The following is a 13196-nucleotide window of genomic DNA, read 5'->3' on the forward strand; positions in this document are numbered from 1 at the left end:
TTAATTCATTTCACTTTTTTTTATTTGTTATCATTTGGTACTTGTTTAATTCATTATTGATACAAGTTTAATTCACTCTACAGATCATTGTCTTGTCAGTCATTAGCTACATTTCCCATTCGTTTTTAATTCTCTCTTCATATTCAAATTTAACACATTGTAATACAACTTTAATTCATTTTGCAGTTTCTTTTATTTATTTATTCCTATTGGATACTTGTTTAATTCATTATTGATACAAGTTTAATTCACTCTATAAATCACTGTATAATATTTCATTTGTTGCATTTTTTTATTCATGCTTAATTTTCTCTTCTACATCGACTTTAATATTTGTGTAATACATTTTTAAATACAATTCTAATGCATTTTGCAATTAATTGATTGCTTTGTTACGATCGGTTACTTGTTTAATTTATTATTGATACAAATTTTATTCAGTTTACATGCAGATTAAAGAATGTTCTTTTATTTTCTACATTTTTGCATTCATATTTAATTTTCTTATAATAATTCAACTACATTTTTAATTCAAGTTTAATTCATTTTGTTGTTTCTTATGCTTCTTCATTTGTTACGATTATACTACTTCTCTTCTAATAATTCAACTTTAATATGTTTGTAATACATTTTTAATTTTAATTTAATTTATTTTGTAGTTTTTTATGCTCTTCATTTGTTACGATTATATTAGCTCTTCATTTGTTACGATTATATTACTTCTCTAATTAACTATTAATATAAGTTTTATAGAGTCTACAGTCATTGACTATTCTATGAAAAAAAGGAGAAAAAAAGCAATAGTAAGAAGAGACAGAGCAACAACAAAAAGCAAGAAAGAAAGGACAACAGAACGAAAGTAAGAAAGAATGAAAGAAAGAAAGGGAGTGTTGACACCTAATTTTGACCCTCCCAAATAGGAATCAATTAACGAGCTTCTTAATTTTAAACGAATTGAAACAATTAGAATTTATAAAGTTCAAAATGTTTTAAGGTTATTTTAAATTGATCTCGACACAATTTTTAGATAATATATGTGTTTTACATAATTATGTATACGATTTGTATAACTTATGATTATTCGAAAATCGTTTCAAAAAGATTTTGATTTTTGGCACACCTTTTATTAAATTAGTCTAGTCATAATTTATTTGTAATTCTCAGTCGTTGAAATCATTTAGTTTACATTCAAATTAATTGTTTTATTTCGTCAAGTTTGAGAAGCTCGTTTAAATTAATTTATCATTATTTCATCTTGTTAAGACAAATACTCTAAATCAATTTTTAAGACAATGTTGGGCCATTTTATTTTTAAGGGAAAATTAGTCAAAAAATCAAACATATTAAGTAAAAACCTTCATATTTTAAAATGATTAGTAAAAATATAAAATGTCATTATTTTATAAAAGATTGTGAATCCTAATTTACTTCCTATTTTATCTCACCTTAATTACACATTTTCCAATGAATTCTCCCTCATATGTTTTTAAAAAATAAAATATTTTTTCTCTCTCTCATATTTTCATCTTCCAATTCTTCTCATGTTCTTCATTTCAAAAAAGCCTCTCTCTTCCTTTTTTTTTTTTTGCATCTTTATTCATTTTTTAAGATTTGTTTTATGATTTTATTTTTGTTTAAATCGTTCAAAATTGCTGTTTGTAGTTGAAATCACATTAATGATTTGATAAACTATAAATCACTCTCCAGTGGCAGAAAGATATTCACAAGAATCTCATTGATTAAGGTACGCATCTTTATTCGATTATTAGGGTTGTTAACCGTTTTGTTTTTATTTAAATCTTTCAAAAAAATTGTTTATTTAGTGTTTTGGATAATGAAAACCTCAAGGATCCCCTCTAATAGCCCTCTAAGAGGATTGCAAGTGATATCCCACCTAATCATCGATATTCTAGATCGAAGCATATACATGGCTGATCATTGCTTTTAATCAGTGTCGGCAAAACGGTGGCGTCATTGGTTTTTCTCACCACCGACCTCACAATCATCGACCACTCAGAATACAAACTAAATGATAAAAAATTATATTTTTATTTTGCCCATTTTGTATTTCAGTGTTACATTGTAAACATACAAGTTTGTATTTTTTTTATTTTGTATTCATAGTAATGGTATACCAACAAAGTCACATTTGTATTCCAATTGAAGCGAGTATTATTGTACCCATTTTATATTTCAATCTCACTTTTATTTCAAACTCAATTTTCAATGCCGACAAGTCTGTATTTCTTTGTTATTATGTTTTTCATCATTATTGTATACGAACAACTTTTTTATATTATATGTTCACTTTACTATCCAAATTAAAATTGAACAAAACTGTATTTTTGTATCCAAGTTAAAAATGTAAGTATTTACAATAGTACTTGTATCATATTTTGAACAAAACTGTATTTTTCTATTTCAATTGTAAACTACGACCGCCAACAAAGCCCTAACATAACAAAAATATATTTGTTTTTCATTTGTACCTAAGTTAAAATAATATTTATTTACGATGGTACTCTTATCTTGTTTTGAACAAAATTATATTTTGTGCATCACAATTTTATAATATGTCAGCCAACATATATGTATATTAAAGTAATATACAAATTGTATTCAGGTCAAACACTTACAAAATACATTACATTTATGATATTCTTTTCGATAAGGGATACAAAATAGTTCAAAAAATAGAAAACAAATAACCAAAGAAAAAATAAAAATACAGCACGATTGTCGTAATTTTTACGTTTGGAATACCATTTTGTCCAAAAACTAAAACGAATTAGCCAACCAGAAAGTCAGTCCTCAAACAATCCATTAATATCTTCGTATTCAACTAACAAAAAAAATTCAGCAAATCTGTTAAAACTCTTTAATACTAACTTGTTCATAATACATACAATTTTGTATGTAAATAGATACGTTGTACAATTATGTAAAAAAAATCGTATCAAATTTATAGCCAATTAGAAACACATAAATAATGAAGAAATTAACTAATAATTGATCCAAATTGTATTTCATCAATTTTATCGAACTGCTAGTAAAAAATTGCTTTTCGAAAGCTGCTTGTCAACGATTTTTTGACCTATTTCATTTCAAATTTTCTAACCAAAAAGAAAAAAATTGATTTATAATCCAAAAAAATTGACCAAAAATCAAGTATTATCAATTGAAAATTCATAATGATAAATGTAATCAATTATGTGAATGCCTTTGGCAGTTATCTTTTATTTTGTAACTAATAAATTTTTTTAGTGATTGCTCCTTTTTAAAATTATTTTCTTCCCTAAATTTCTCCTTTCTATTATTTAATAATTGTATTCTTTCAATAAAAGTAAATAATAAAAACATAAATAAAATATATAACAAACTAAATTTTGGACATTATTAATAAATATTAAAAGTGTTGCATGTCCAGACTCCAAAATGTCACAATGACGACACAAATAAATCTTATTTAACACTTATCACGACTAGAACCCAATAATTTGAATATGAAGAAACACTTCCCACAAAACACATTGAAGAACCGACTAATATTAGGTAGTAACAACTGGCCTTCAATATTAACTAAACTCAACCTCCAAATGACAATTCTTAACAAACAAAGAAGATGATGAAAGGAGGCAGATTGCTTAATCACAAACCTTAGGGGGTGACAAACATTGTCAATACCTACAAGCCTCTTAGGGAGTTAACAACAAGGAAAATGAACTAAATACACTAAAAATTTTGGACATTTTTAAGAAACATAACAAAAAAAATAACCAGAAAAGCACAAAATGCTAAATATTCATATTTACACTTCAATGAATTACAAACAGTGAACATAATTTTGCATCCAGCTAAACCATTATCAATTCTTCCCAAGTTTAGTCAGAATGAAGACATCAAGACGTCAGCAAACCATTTTTTTATATAAAAAAAAACAGAACCTTGCAACAAGTAAATCCCAAGTTGAAGCTAGATGAAAATGTAACAAAGAGCTTATCAATTGAAAATCTAATAACAATAAGTGAATGAAAAAGGAAATAATGCAGAGACTATGACCCGAAATGTATAAATTTGAATAGAGAACATAACTTTAAAGGAAACAACATGCCTAGGAAATTTAAACCAAAATGTAAGTTGGACTCTTTCTCAATAGATCCCGGACATATAAGATGAATGGAATACCTTCATGAATATGGAATGACATGCATATGATACAAAAGACATTGAATAATTATATATATAGCAGTAATAAAGCAAAGTCATCAAAATACATATAAGAAAATGCATAGAAAACATGTTTATTGCCTTCTTCTCCTTCTCCTTCTCTCCATTTGCCTTCTTCTCCCTCTCCTTCTCCTCCTTTGCCTTCTCTCTCCTTCTCCTCCTTTGCATTCTTCTGCTTTTCCTTCTCCTCCTTCTCCTTCTCCTCCTTTCCATTCTTCTCCTTTTCCTTTTCCTCCTCATCCTTCTCCTCCTTTTCCTTCTCCTCCTTTTCTTTCTTCTCAATAATCATCAAAAGTGTTTGAGAAATAGATTTTTTCAACCTCCTACATTTCAAAAGTTGTAAAGCCTTCTTCGAGCTTTGCACATCAATATTATGAGACATTTTCTTAAAAATATCAGTGATTTTTTTAACACGACTAATAAAATAATCATGTTACTACTCACATTCTTCGCATAGACAAAAAAAGCATCTCATGTTAGAAGATTAAGTTGTTGTCATGGATGAAGCTTCCTGTATCATTTCATCTATAAGGTGAATAAAAAATATTGAGATTTTACAATTCATTATAAAATAATAATAGCAGTATGTTGCAATCGATGGATAGTCTGTTGCGATATGTATCTGTTGTTACGCAACATATACATCTTATGTAGCAACAGATGCATCATATGTTGACACATCTGTACAGATTATTGCAACATTTGAATCTTATGTGGCAACAGATGACCAACATATCAATAAAATGTGGCAGCATACGCTAAATATATTTTGGACGTCTGAACTAAACTATATTTCTAAAATCATATCAACAAAATGGCAAAAAAAAAAAGAACAACAACAAAAAAATGACTTTTCACTGAATGATAACATTGCATATACATTTCCTCAAAATAAGGATTTTTTGAGTTGGCTGTTTTTCTTTCAAAAATGATAATCGATTATTCATTTTTTACACCTACAGAACATTTTATTGTTCATTAATCCAAGAAAAAAACTTCGAAAATTGTAAAGTATTTCAAAAAAATAACTTATCCATTTCTAGTTGAATACGATTACAGTTCAGAAAGATGAGAGAGTAATGAAGGACTGGAGAAGAAAAGTAACAACCGCAGAGGAAGAGTAACGACGAATTTCCGAATTTTTAAGGAAGAGAATTAGAAGATGAACTTCACCAATGAGAGGAAGAAAAGAAGAGAGGTGGAAAGATGAAAAGATTTTTTTTTAAAATTATCTAATTTGAATTATAAAAGTATTTTTTTATATTTTATAAAAGATTAAAATTTTTAAAAATATTAATTTGATTCCATAATTAATTAATTACATTTTAAAGAGATTTGACAGCTTAGCCAATGTCTCAGCAAAAACAAAGTGAGACTTATTTAACACCTTTCCCTTAATTTTTCTCTAATTTCTGGTAGAAAGAACGAGAATCAAGCGAATCAAAATGGGGGATTATCATTTTGTGTACAAAGATGTTGAAGGAGCATCAACACAATGGGATGATATACAGAGGAAGCTTGGAAATCTCCCTCCAAAAGCTCCTGTTTTTAAGCCCGACCCGTTTACACCTGGTGAGGATGAAGGTTCAAAATCCAAAGACAAGGATTGGATCGATGAGAAGACTCAAGATGAGCTTGATGATCTTGAAGATGACCCAGATCTCAATGACGATCGCTTCCTTCAGGAATACAGGTATTTTGCTATTGTTATTTGAAAATTATGGAGTATTTGGTTTTTGATGAAAAGGGTTATAACTATAGATGATTTGGACCTTAATTGAAATGGGTTTGCAGCGGATTGGATGTAAGACAATTCATTTTTTTGTTTTTGTTTTGATAAACTGCGGTGTCTGGGCTAGTTTTCGTGCACCTCCAGTAATTCCACTGGATTGCTGGCTGTTGAACTGAGGTTTACTTGATGGAATTAACTATTTTTTACATTGATGTTTTTAGTACACTTGTTTGAGGGAGAGAAATCAGTAAAGATTCTTCTTTTATTTAGTTTTTAGTATTCAATTTGTTCTTTTGATGATATTGTAGATCCCCTCAAGTGTCAGAAACTTCAGTGTCAATCAAAAATCAGCTGTTACCTAGTCTATGATGTTCTCTTTATATCATAAAACTAACTAAAATAATTTTGGTTGTATATGAATGAGGTAATTGCGCCCTTCGTAATAGATTAACAGATGTTATCATAGATTGCTGCCTTAACTAACTATAAGTTACAGAATTCACACCTACATAAAATTTTCTAGTAATGCAAACATATCTTGTTGTGACTAATTATAGTCCCCCATGTGATTATACTCCAATCACCCCATGAATTGGTTATTCCTAAACGAGTTCATGAAGGATATAATGAACATACCTCGTCTCCATATTGGATCAAGATTAAAATCTGAACCAAATGGAATCCCAGGCACAGGAAAAGGTGGTAGGGATGAGAGAGCAAGCTGGTGGGATTTAAAATTGGGAATACGATATTTGATTTATGCTTCACCAGTTTGAGGTTAGACACATATAGTCTAAACTTTGCACGTTTTAAATGATATATCTTCCATTTGGAACACACCTTAAGAGATCACCACATAATCATTTATTTTTTTTGAGATAAAGGTAACTGAAAGATCACCACATAAGCATTTATTTTATTTTGAGATAAAGGTAACTGAAAGATCACCACATAAGCATTTCTGAGTTGTCATCTAGATGTCTTGTTTCTATCAATGTAATAGCAACTTGGCAAGAATATAGAAGGCATAGCTCAAGCCATACTGCCAAGGGAAAAGGAAAATGAGCTATTTCAGCCCAGCGGAACAAATAAGGTCCAACAGAATAGGCCTATATTTGCATGATTTGATGTAAAATCAAAGTGGAATACCATTTGAATGACTGTCTTCCTTGCTTCTACAAAAAATGTAGCAATTTTGATGAATCATTTTCAATACTCTTTCGAGTTATCAGTGAAAAGGCTTCACATGTAGCTTCATAACTGGGGGGTTGGGGGCAGTATATGATCTTTTCTCTTCCTAATAATATACTAAAAACATTGGACTAGAATGAGTGTTGTAAAATTAATTAACTGACAGTTGCCCATGAACTACTAGACAATATAAGCCGTCATTCCTACCGTATGGTGTAATATTTTTTTTGGGAGTCATATATTGCTGCCTCGTTTTCCACATGGTGAAATTCAATTTTACTTTGTTATCAACTACAGAATGCAAACGTGCGCCTGCAATTAATGCTTTTCCAGATAAGTAAATCACATTTTTTTCCTAAATCAGTATTTGCATCATAAGGAAAAAGGACATCCAATTATGCTGATATAGTATTTACGGTTGTGTTGGTGATGAAATATTTTCATGTAGCATGCAAGTTGACATGAAATTGAGCATCTCTTATATATCTTTCTTGTGTTGTTGTTGAAGGAAGAAGAGGATGGCCGAGATGAGAGAAGTTGCTAAGGTTGTGAGATTTGGATCAGTGATACCAATTTCTGGATCAGATTTTGTGCGGGAGGTTTCCCAAGCTCCAGAAGACATCTGGGTTGTTGTGCTTCTGTATAAGGATGGGTAATTTATGTTTTTATCTCTTCATCAGTGAAGCAATCTACATCAATGGTCTTGAGCTTCAAATATATTTCATCTCTTCATTATTCTTTTCTCTTTTGTAGCTCTATGTCAGTAATTCTGATAGCACTTTATGTTCTTTATAGATACTCAGGCTGCCAGATACTTTTGCAGTGCTTAGACGAACTAGCAACAAAATACCCTGTAACAAAATTTGTCAAAATTATCTCTACCGATTGCATTCCGAACTATCCAGATTGTAATCTTCCAACTGTTTTGGTGTACCACAATGGTGCATTAAAGTCAAATTATGTTGGACTTCATAGTTTTGGTCGGAGATGCACACCCGAAGGTATGATCCTCTTCTTTATAGCTGTTATCCGGTTGCTACCCCAATCCTTCTCTTCTTTTTTTTTGCATGATTTAGTGAAATTGTTGACTTTCTGTCTCGACTTCCTTTTACTACTGTTTGGAGATGTAGAAATTCGGTGAATTCACTTACAGTGTTGTGCCCATTTCCATCTATTACCTGTATGAAGATTTTGTGTTGGCTTTTTATGCAGATGTTATATGGTAGTAAGGCACAATAGATGGCTTGTATATAGAAGAAAATTCTTCTTTTCTGGGAATTTCTAATATCTTGTATACTTTCTGTAAAACTCGAGCATGGCCTTCTGTTTATTCTACATGGATTTAGGTCTCTATTCCTTGTTTTGTAAGAGCTGGTCCAGTGGCACCAAGAGTGCGTTGGTGGTGCTACTACTGAAATTAGCTCATACCTTCTGAAATTACTTCAAGAGTGTGGTAGCTATCAGTGTGTTTCTCATGATAGTACAACATAACCACACTAACCATCTTTTTTCTTGGCTTGTGTTGAGTGTGGGGTGGGGGTGAACAGAAGCAGTTACCTTTCTACTAGAATTCATGGAAACAGCATCTACGCCTCTATCCCAAGCTAGTCTACACATGACTTCTGACTATCCATTTCACGCTATTTGAACTTGCTTTATTTCAGTATTCATTAATTTGTGGTCTTTAACAGCAGAAGCTCTCTACATTTCCCACTGACATACAAATATCTAAACCGGTTAAAAAGATTTCTAGCAACACTGGACCTAATATAAGCATATGATCATGACTAAGCCTTAATTCCAACCAGTCAGTAGGGCATATGTGGATCTTTTGCTTCCATTAACTTAACTTCCGCACAGTTCTGCACGGTGCTAGACATAAAGGCTCTTTGAGACAACCATTCCTTGTTATTTTAAGTCTATCTCGGCCTCTTTTAATACCTTCAATCAGTATTGACCGGTGCATTTGGAGTCTGTGTATGACCTGATCAACCTATCTCAAGTGGCGTTTTATCATCCTAGATATATGATACTTGCAGCTTCTCTTGTATGCAGTCATTTTTTATCTTGTATGATTGTTCATCTTAATTTCAGCTTCACTCACATAAGGTACACCATTCTGTTCACTATTATAATGCTTCTACTAAAATTCAAGAATGAAAAGGTAATTAGTCAACTGCTTTTTCGTAAAACAAAAGGCTATCTATCTCTGTTTCATGATCCAGCTATTGCAGACTTGGCATGTTCTGCTGTTTTTCAATTTACATGTGACTTATATAAGTTTCTTTGCATTTTCTCTACAATGTATGAGCTGGTTCCAAGTACTTTGTTATATGTTCTCTACTCTCTGCTGGCCCACTCTCATAGATCTGCATTCCTTTACTTCAGGTGTTGCATTGACACTCTGCCAGTCAGATCCTGTTCTAAACGATGGGCGTAGCAAGAAGGAACAGTCCCGAGAAGCTGTGCTGGATGGAGTAAGGAAAAGGTTTCTCGAGAAGGTTGTGGCACAGCATGAAGATGATGATGGATCTTCTAGTGATTAGTCGTGAAATTTTCTTTGCATCTTTTGTAGTTTGATGGAATAATTATGTTTCCCAGTCATACTTCTGATGCACCTCTGTTCTTTCATTTTTGATTTTCCCCTTGCTAAACCACTCTGTAGGTTTCTGATGTGTGAAATATTCTCAAGTTAGATTTGCTCAATCAAAATGTGATTTTTGCACTATGTTATTTTTCAAAATTATTTCCGTCAAATCATCTGAACATATTATCTGGTTCTCGATGTGTTAAATTAGGTCTTAAGCAGGATTGCCCAAGCCTTATAAGGAGTCCACTCATCTCATTAATCACCGATGTGGGACTTTTGTCATTCTTTAACACCCCACCTCACGCCCATACCATGTGAAATTAGGTCTTAAGCCTAACTCACACCCCAAAAGCTAGCTCAAAGGGAGGAGGATTGCCCAAGCCTTATAAAGAGTCCACCCATCTCATTAATCACCGATGTAGAACTTTTGTCATTTTTTAACACGATGGCTTCGCGCTGAGACAAAATTGAGTGAATTTCTTAAAATAAATACAGAATTTTGACACCAAAACTAGTCGGTGAGTTCTGCTTGAACCTGTAATTAAAACTCTAGCTCCGCAGTGAACAAAGTCCTCCATTTGTCCACACAAAGTATTAAAGAATAACACTGCTATCCTGAAAAATTAGTCTTTTGGACCATTTCCTTTTGTCCTAAGCCGGCTAACTTCTTTTGTTTTCTTTCTGCAAATGACAGCTACTCATTGTCAAAGTCTTCATGTGTGCTTGGACGGCCCTTTACAATATTTTCCAAAAAGACAAATTACTCGCCAAAACTCAAACAACTTTTGCATGCATGAAGCCTTTTCTCTCTTCTATGTAAGGAGACCATCTTATCAATCAGAAATAAACATATTTCTTCTCTTCCAATATTTTCTCCTTCTAGCTTCTGTTCTTTAGTTCTTGAAAATGGCTAAGCACTTTCTCCTGCTGAATCTAATAGCAGTACTAAGTTTCTGCTGTGTTGTGTTAGCTTTTGAGCCAAGTCCATTGCAAGATTTCTGTGTGGCTGATCCTGCTGGCACAGGTATTGCAAACTAGTAAATCGCCATAAGAATTTCATTTTCCTCTTGTATACTCACTCCGCTCCAATTTATGTGACATAATTTGAATCAGCACGTTTATGGAATAAATTATTACTTTTGAAAGTTGTTGCCTTATACATCTCATAACATTTGTGTGGTGATAACCGATAAAACTTTCTCATTTAGGGTACATTGAATTGTGTAAAGCTATTTGTTTCCAAATTATGAAGTTCCATTCTTTTTTTTTGGACTAAAAAGGAAAGTGTGTTATATAAACTAGAACGAAGCTAAGGGAGTATTATATTAAGACTAGAAGAACAATGATTCGATGAATTTTCTTACTGTGTTTTTTCAGCTAAGGTGAATGGCTTAGCTTGCAAAGATCCCAAATCTGTTGGAGCAGATGACTTTTTCTTCAGTGGCCTACATTTGGCTGGAAACACATCAAACACTTTTGGCTCTAAGGTCACTCCTGCCAATGTAGCTCAAATTCCAGGATTGAACACTCTAGGTATATCACTGGCTCGCGTTGACTATGCACCATGGGGAATTAATCCTCCTCACACTCACCCAAGAGCTACTGAGATACTCACAGTCCTTGAAGGTTCTCTTCAAGTTGGTTTCGTAACTTCAAATCCTGAAAATCGCCATATTACTAAGGTCCTTAAAAAAGGCGATGTGTTTGTTTTTCCAGTTGGACTTGTTCACTACCAACGCAACGTGGGAAATGGAAATGCTGTTGCTATTGCTGCTTTGAGCAGTCAGAATCCTGGTGTTATAGGCATTGCCAATGCAATTTTTGGATCGGAACCAGCTATAGCAACAGATATTCTTGCCAAGGCTTTTCAAGTTGATGCCACTGTTGTTGCTCAGATACAATCAAAATTTTAAGCAGCAAGACTACTTACAAACAGACCTATGGAAGCTTGAGAGCATTTGTTTCTTGTGTGCCGTGATAAAGGAGTGAGATTTTTATTCATTTACTGTGTGATTCGTCGACAGATATTCACTAGAGGAATATCTGTATCAATTTATTTGTTCTAGAACTTTTATGTGGTATGCACTTTGATTTCATTCTTCACTTTATTTCTTGAAATAAAAGTTTATTAGTATGTGAATGGCCCAAAATGTTGTGATGAGATGATTAACTAGAAAAAATAGATACAATACAAGTCTTGATCCTTTTGAGGAACACTATAGTAAGTTTGAGTCTCTCAAACTTTTCATATGTCAAGAACCAAATTTGTCAGTACTCTTATCAGCTAGAACAATCACCGCGATCGCCTCGACATCAGCCTACAATCCAAACAATGAACTCTCACATGCACAGCCCTATGACATCAGTTAATAGAGAGTAACTTTTGTTATAAGATAACATGCTGTCCATTGCTTTGTAGTCTTCATGACATCAGATGGCCTTCTTCAATAAACTGTACCATAGTTAATGTGAAAAATTATGTATATATCAACATGATTTGAATTGCAACACAGTCTTTATGACTTGCTACATCATTTAAATAGTTCAACCAAATCATTCAAAAGGTAATACCTACTGTCTTCATGACTTATACTTGTCTACTGAGGAAATAAATCATGAAATTATACTAAACGCGAGTGATTCAAAATTGGACTTCAAAATCTTTTCGACAAGGTAACATTAGTCCTAAAGAGTTTTTATGAACTCTTGCACAGTATTCTTGACCAGCTTTATTGCCATATAACAGATTGAGCTTCAATTTTATATGATGACCAGAACTGACATACTATTCCTTATATGACTTGTGATATCATAGGTACTTTTGTAACTCAAAAGGCCTAAACTGGAATTATAATCATAAAACTAGGATACGGTATTATTAAACTCTCTATATTACCATTCTCCGTATTTCTTTACCACAATATAATCTGAGATAAATGCAGGCTGAGTTGTTCAAAGAGCTTGGTTTCAATTTGTATGGGAAAGGATACATCATGATTCCTATGGTACATTGGTATCTTTGTTCTATGCGTCCTTGGCATAGGCGCTACAGCCTGTCTGGCTGGACAAATGCAAATAACGAGTGAAAGAGGTCGGATAGAGTGGATGAGGGAAACTTATTTTAAAGATATGATATTTTGCCAAAGCGAGTTAATGAGTTCTGCTGAACCTGCAATAAAAACTCTAGCTCCACCACGGTGAACAAATCCTCCATTTGTCCATCTGAGGTATTCAAGAATCCCATTTATTATCCTTAAAAGTTAGTCTTTTGAACCATTCACTTTTGTCCTGAGCCAGCTAACCTCTTATTCTTGACTTGTTTCTGCAAATTATATCATATCCACTGTAAATGACAGCTAATTGTTGTCAAAGTCTTCATGTTTGCTTGGGCGGCTGTTCACAATCTTTTCAAAAAGATACAAATTACTCATCAAAACTCAAATTACCTATGCATAC

The 13196-nt window shown here is 32.4% G+C and overlaps 2 protein-coding genes across 2 annotated transcripts; both read left to right on the forward strand.

Moving 5' to 3' along the window:
* Positions 1-5582: 5582 nt before the first annotated feature.
* LOC107002496 (phosducin-like protein 3) lies at positions 5583-9878 on the forward strand. The gene is made up of 4 exons (XM_015200544.2): positions 5583-5920; positions 7659-7802; positions 7946-8151; positions 9539-9878. The coding sequence occupies exons 1-4, from the start codon at positions 5673-5675 to the stop codon at positions 9694-9696; spliced, it is 756 nt and encodes a 251-aa protein (XP_015056030.1). The 5' UTR covers positions 5583-5672; the 3' UTR covers positions 9697-9878.
* A 205-nt stretch (positions 9879-10083) lies between these two features.
* Positions 10084-12184, forward strand: LOC107002497 (putative germin-like protein 2-3). Its single transcript, XM_015200545.2, has 2 exons — positions 10084-10764; positions 11118-12184. Exons 1-2 carry the CDS (start codon positions 10647-10649, stop codon positions 11651-11653), a joined length of 654 nt encoding a protein of 217 aa, XP_015056031.1. The 5' UTR covers positions 10084-10646; the 3' UTR covers positions 11654-12184.
* The last annotated feature ends 1012 nt before the right edge of the window (positions 12185-13196 follow it).

Source organism: Solanum pennellii, chromosome 10 (genome assembly GCF_001406875.1).
Source record: "Solanum pennellii chromosome 10, SPENNV200".
Classification (NCBI taxonomy): domain Eukaryota; kingdom Viridiplantae; phylum Streptophyta; class Magnoliopsida; order Solanales; family Solanaceae; genus Solanum; species Solanum pennellii.

Bases quoted from the DNA above. Each gene is read 5' to 3' on its own strand.
- LOC107002496 (XM_015200544.2), top strand. From the start codon at position 5,673: ATGGGGGATTATCATTTTGTGTACAAAGATGTTGAAGGAGCATCAACA. The intron at 5,921-7,658 runs GTATTTTGCTAT...TTGTTGTTGAAG, and splicing joins CGCTTCCTTCAGGAATACAG to GAAGAAGAGGATGGCCGAGA. The intron at 7,803-7,945 runs GTAATTTATGTT...TGTTCTTTATAG, and splicing joins GTGCTTCTGTATAAGGATGG to ATACTCAGGCTGCCAGATAC.
- LOC107002497 (XM_015200545.2), top strand. From the start codon at position 10,647: ATGGCTAAGCACTTTCTCCTGCTGAATCTAATAGCAGTACTAAGTTTC. The intron at 10,765-11,117 runs GTATTGCAAACT...GTGTTTTTTCAG, and splicing joins GGCTGATCCTGCTGGCACAG to CTAAGGTGAATGGCTTAGCT.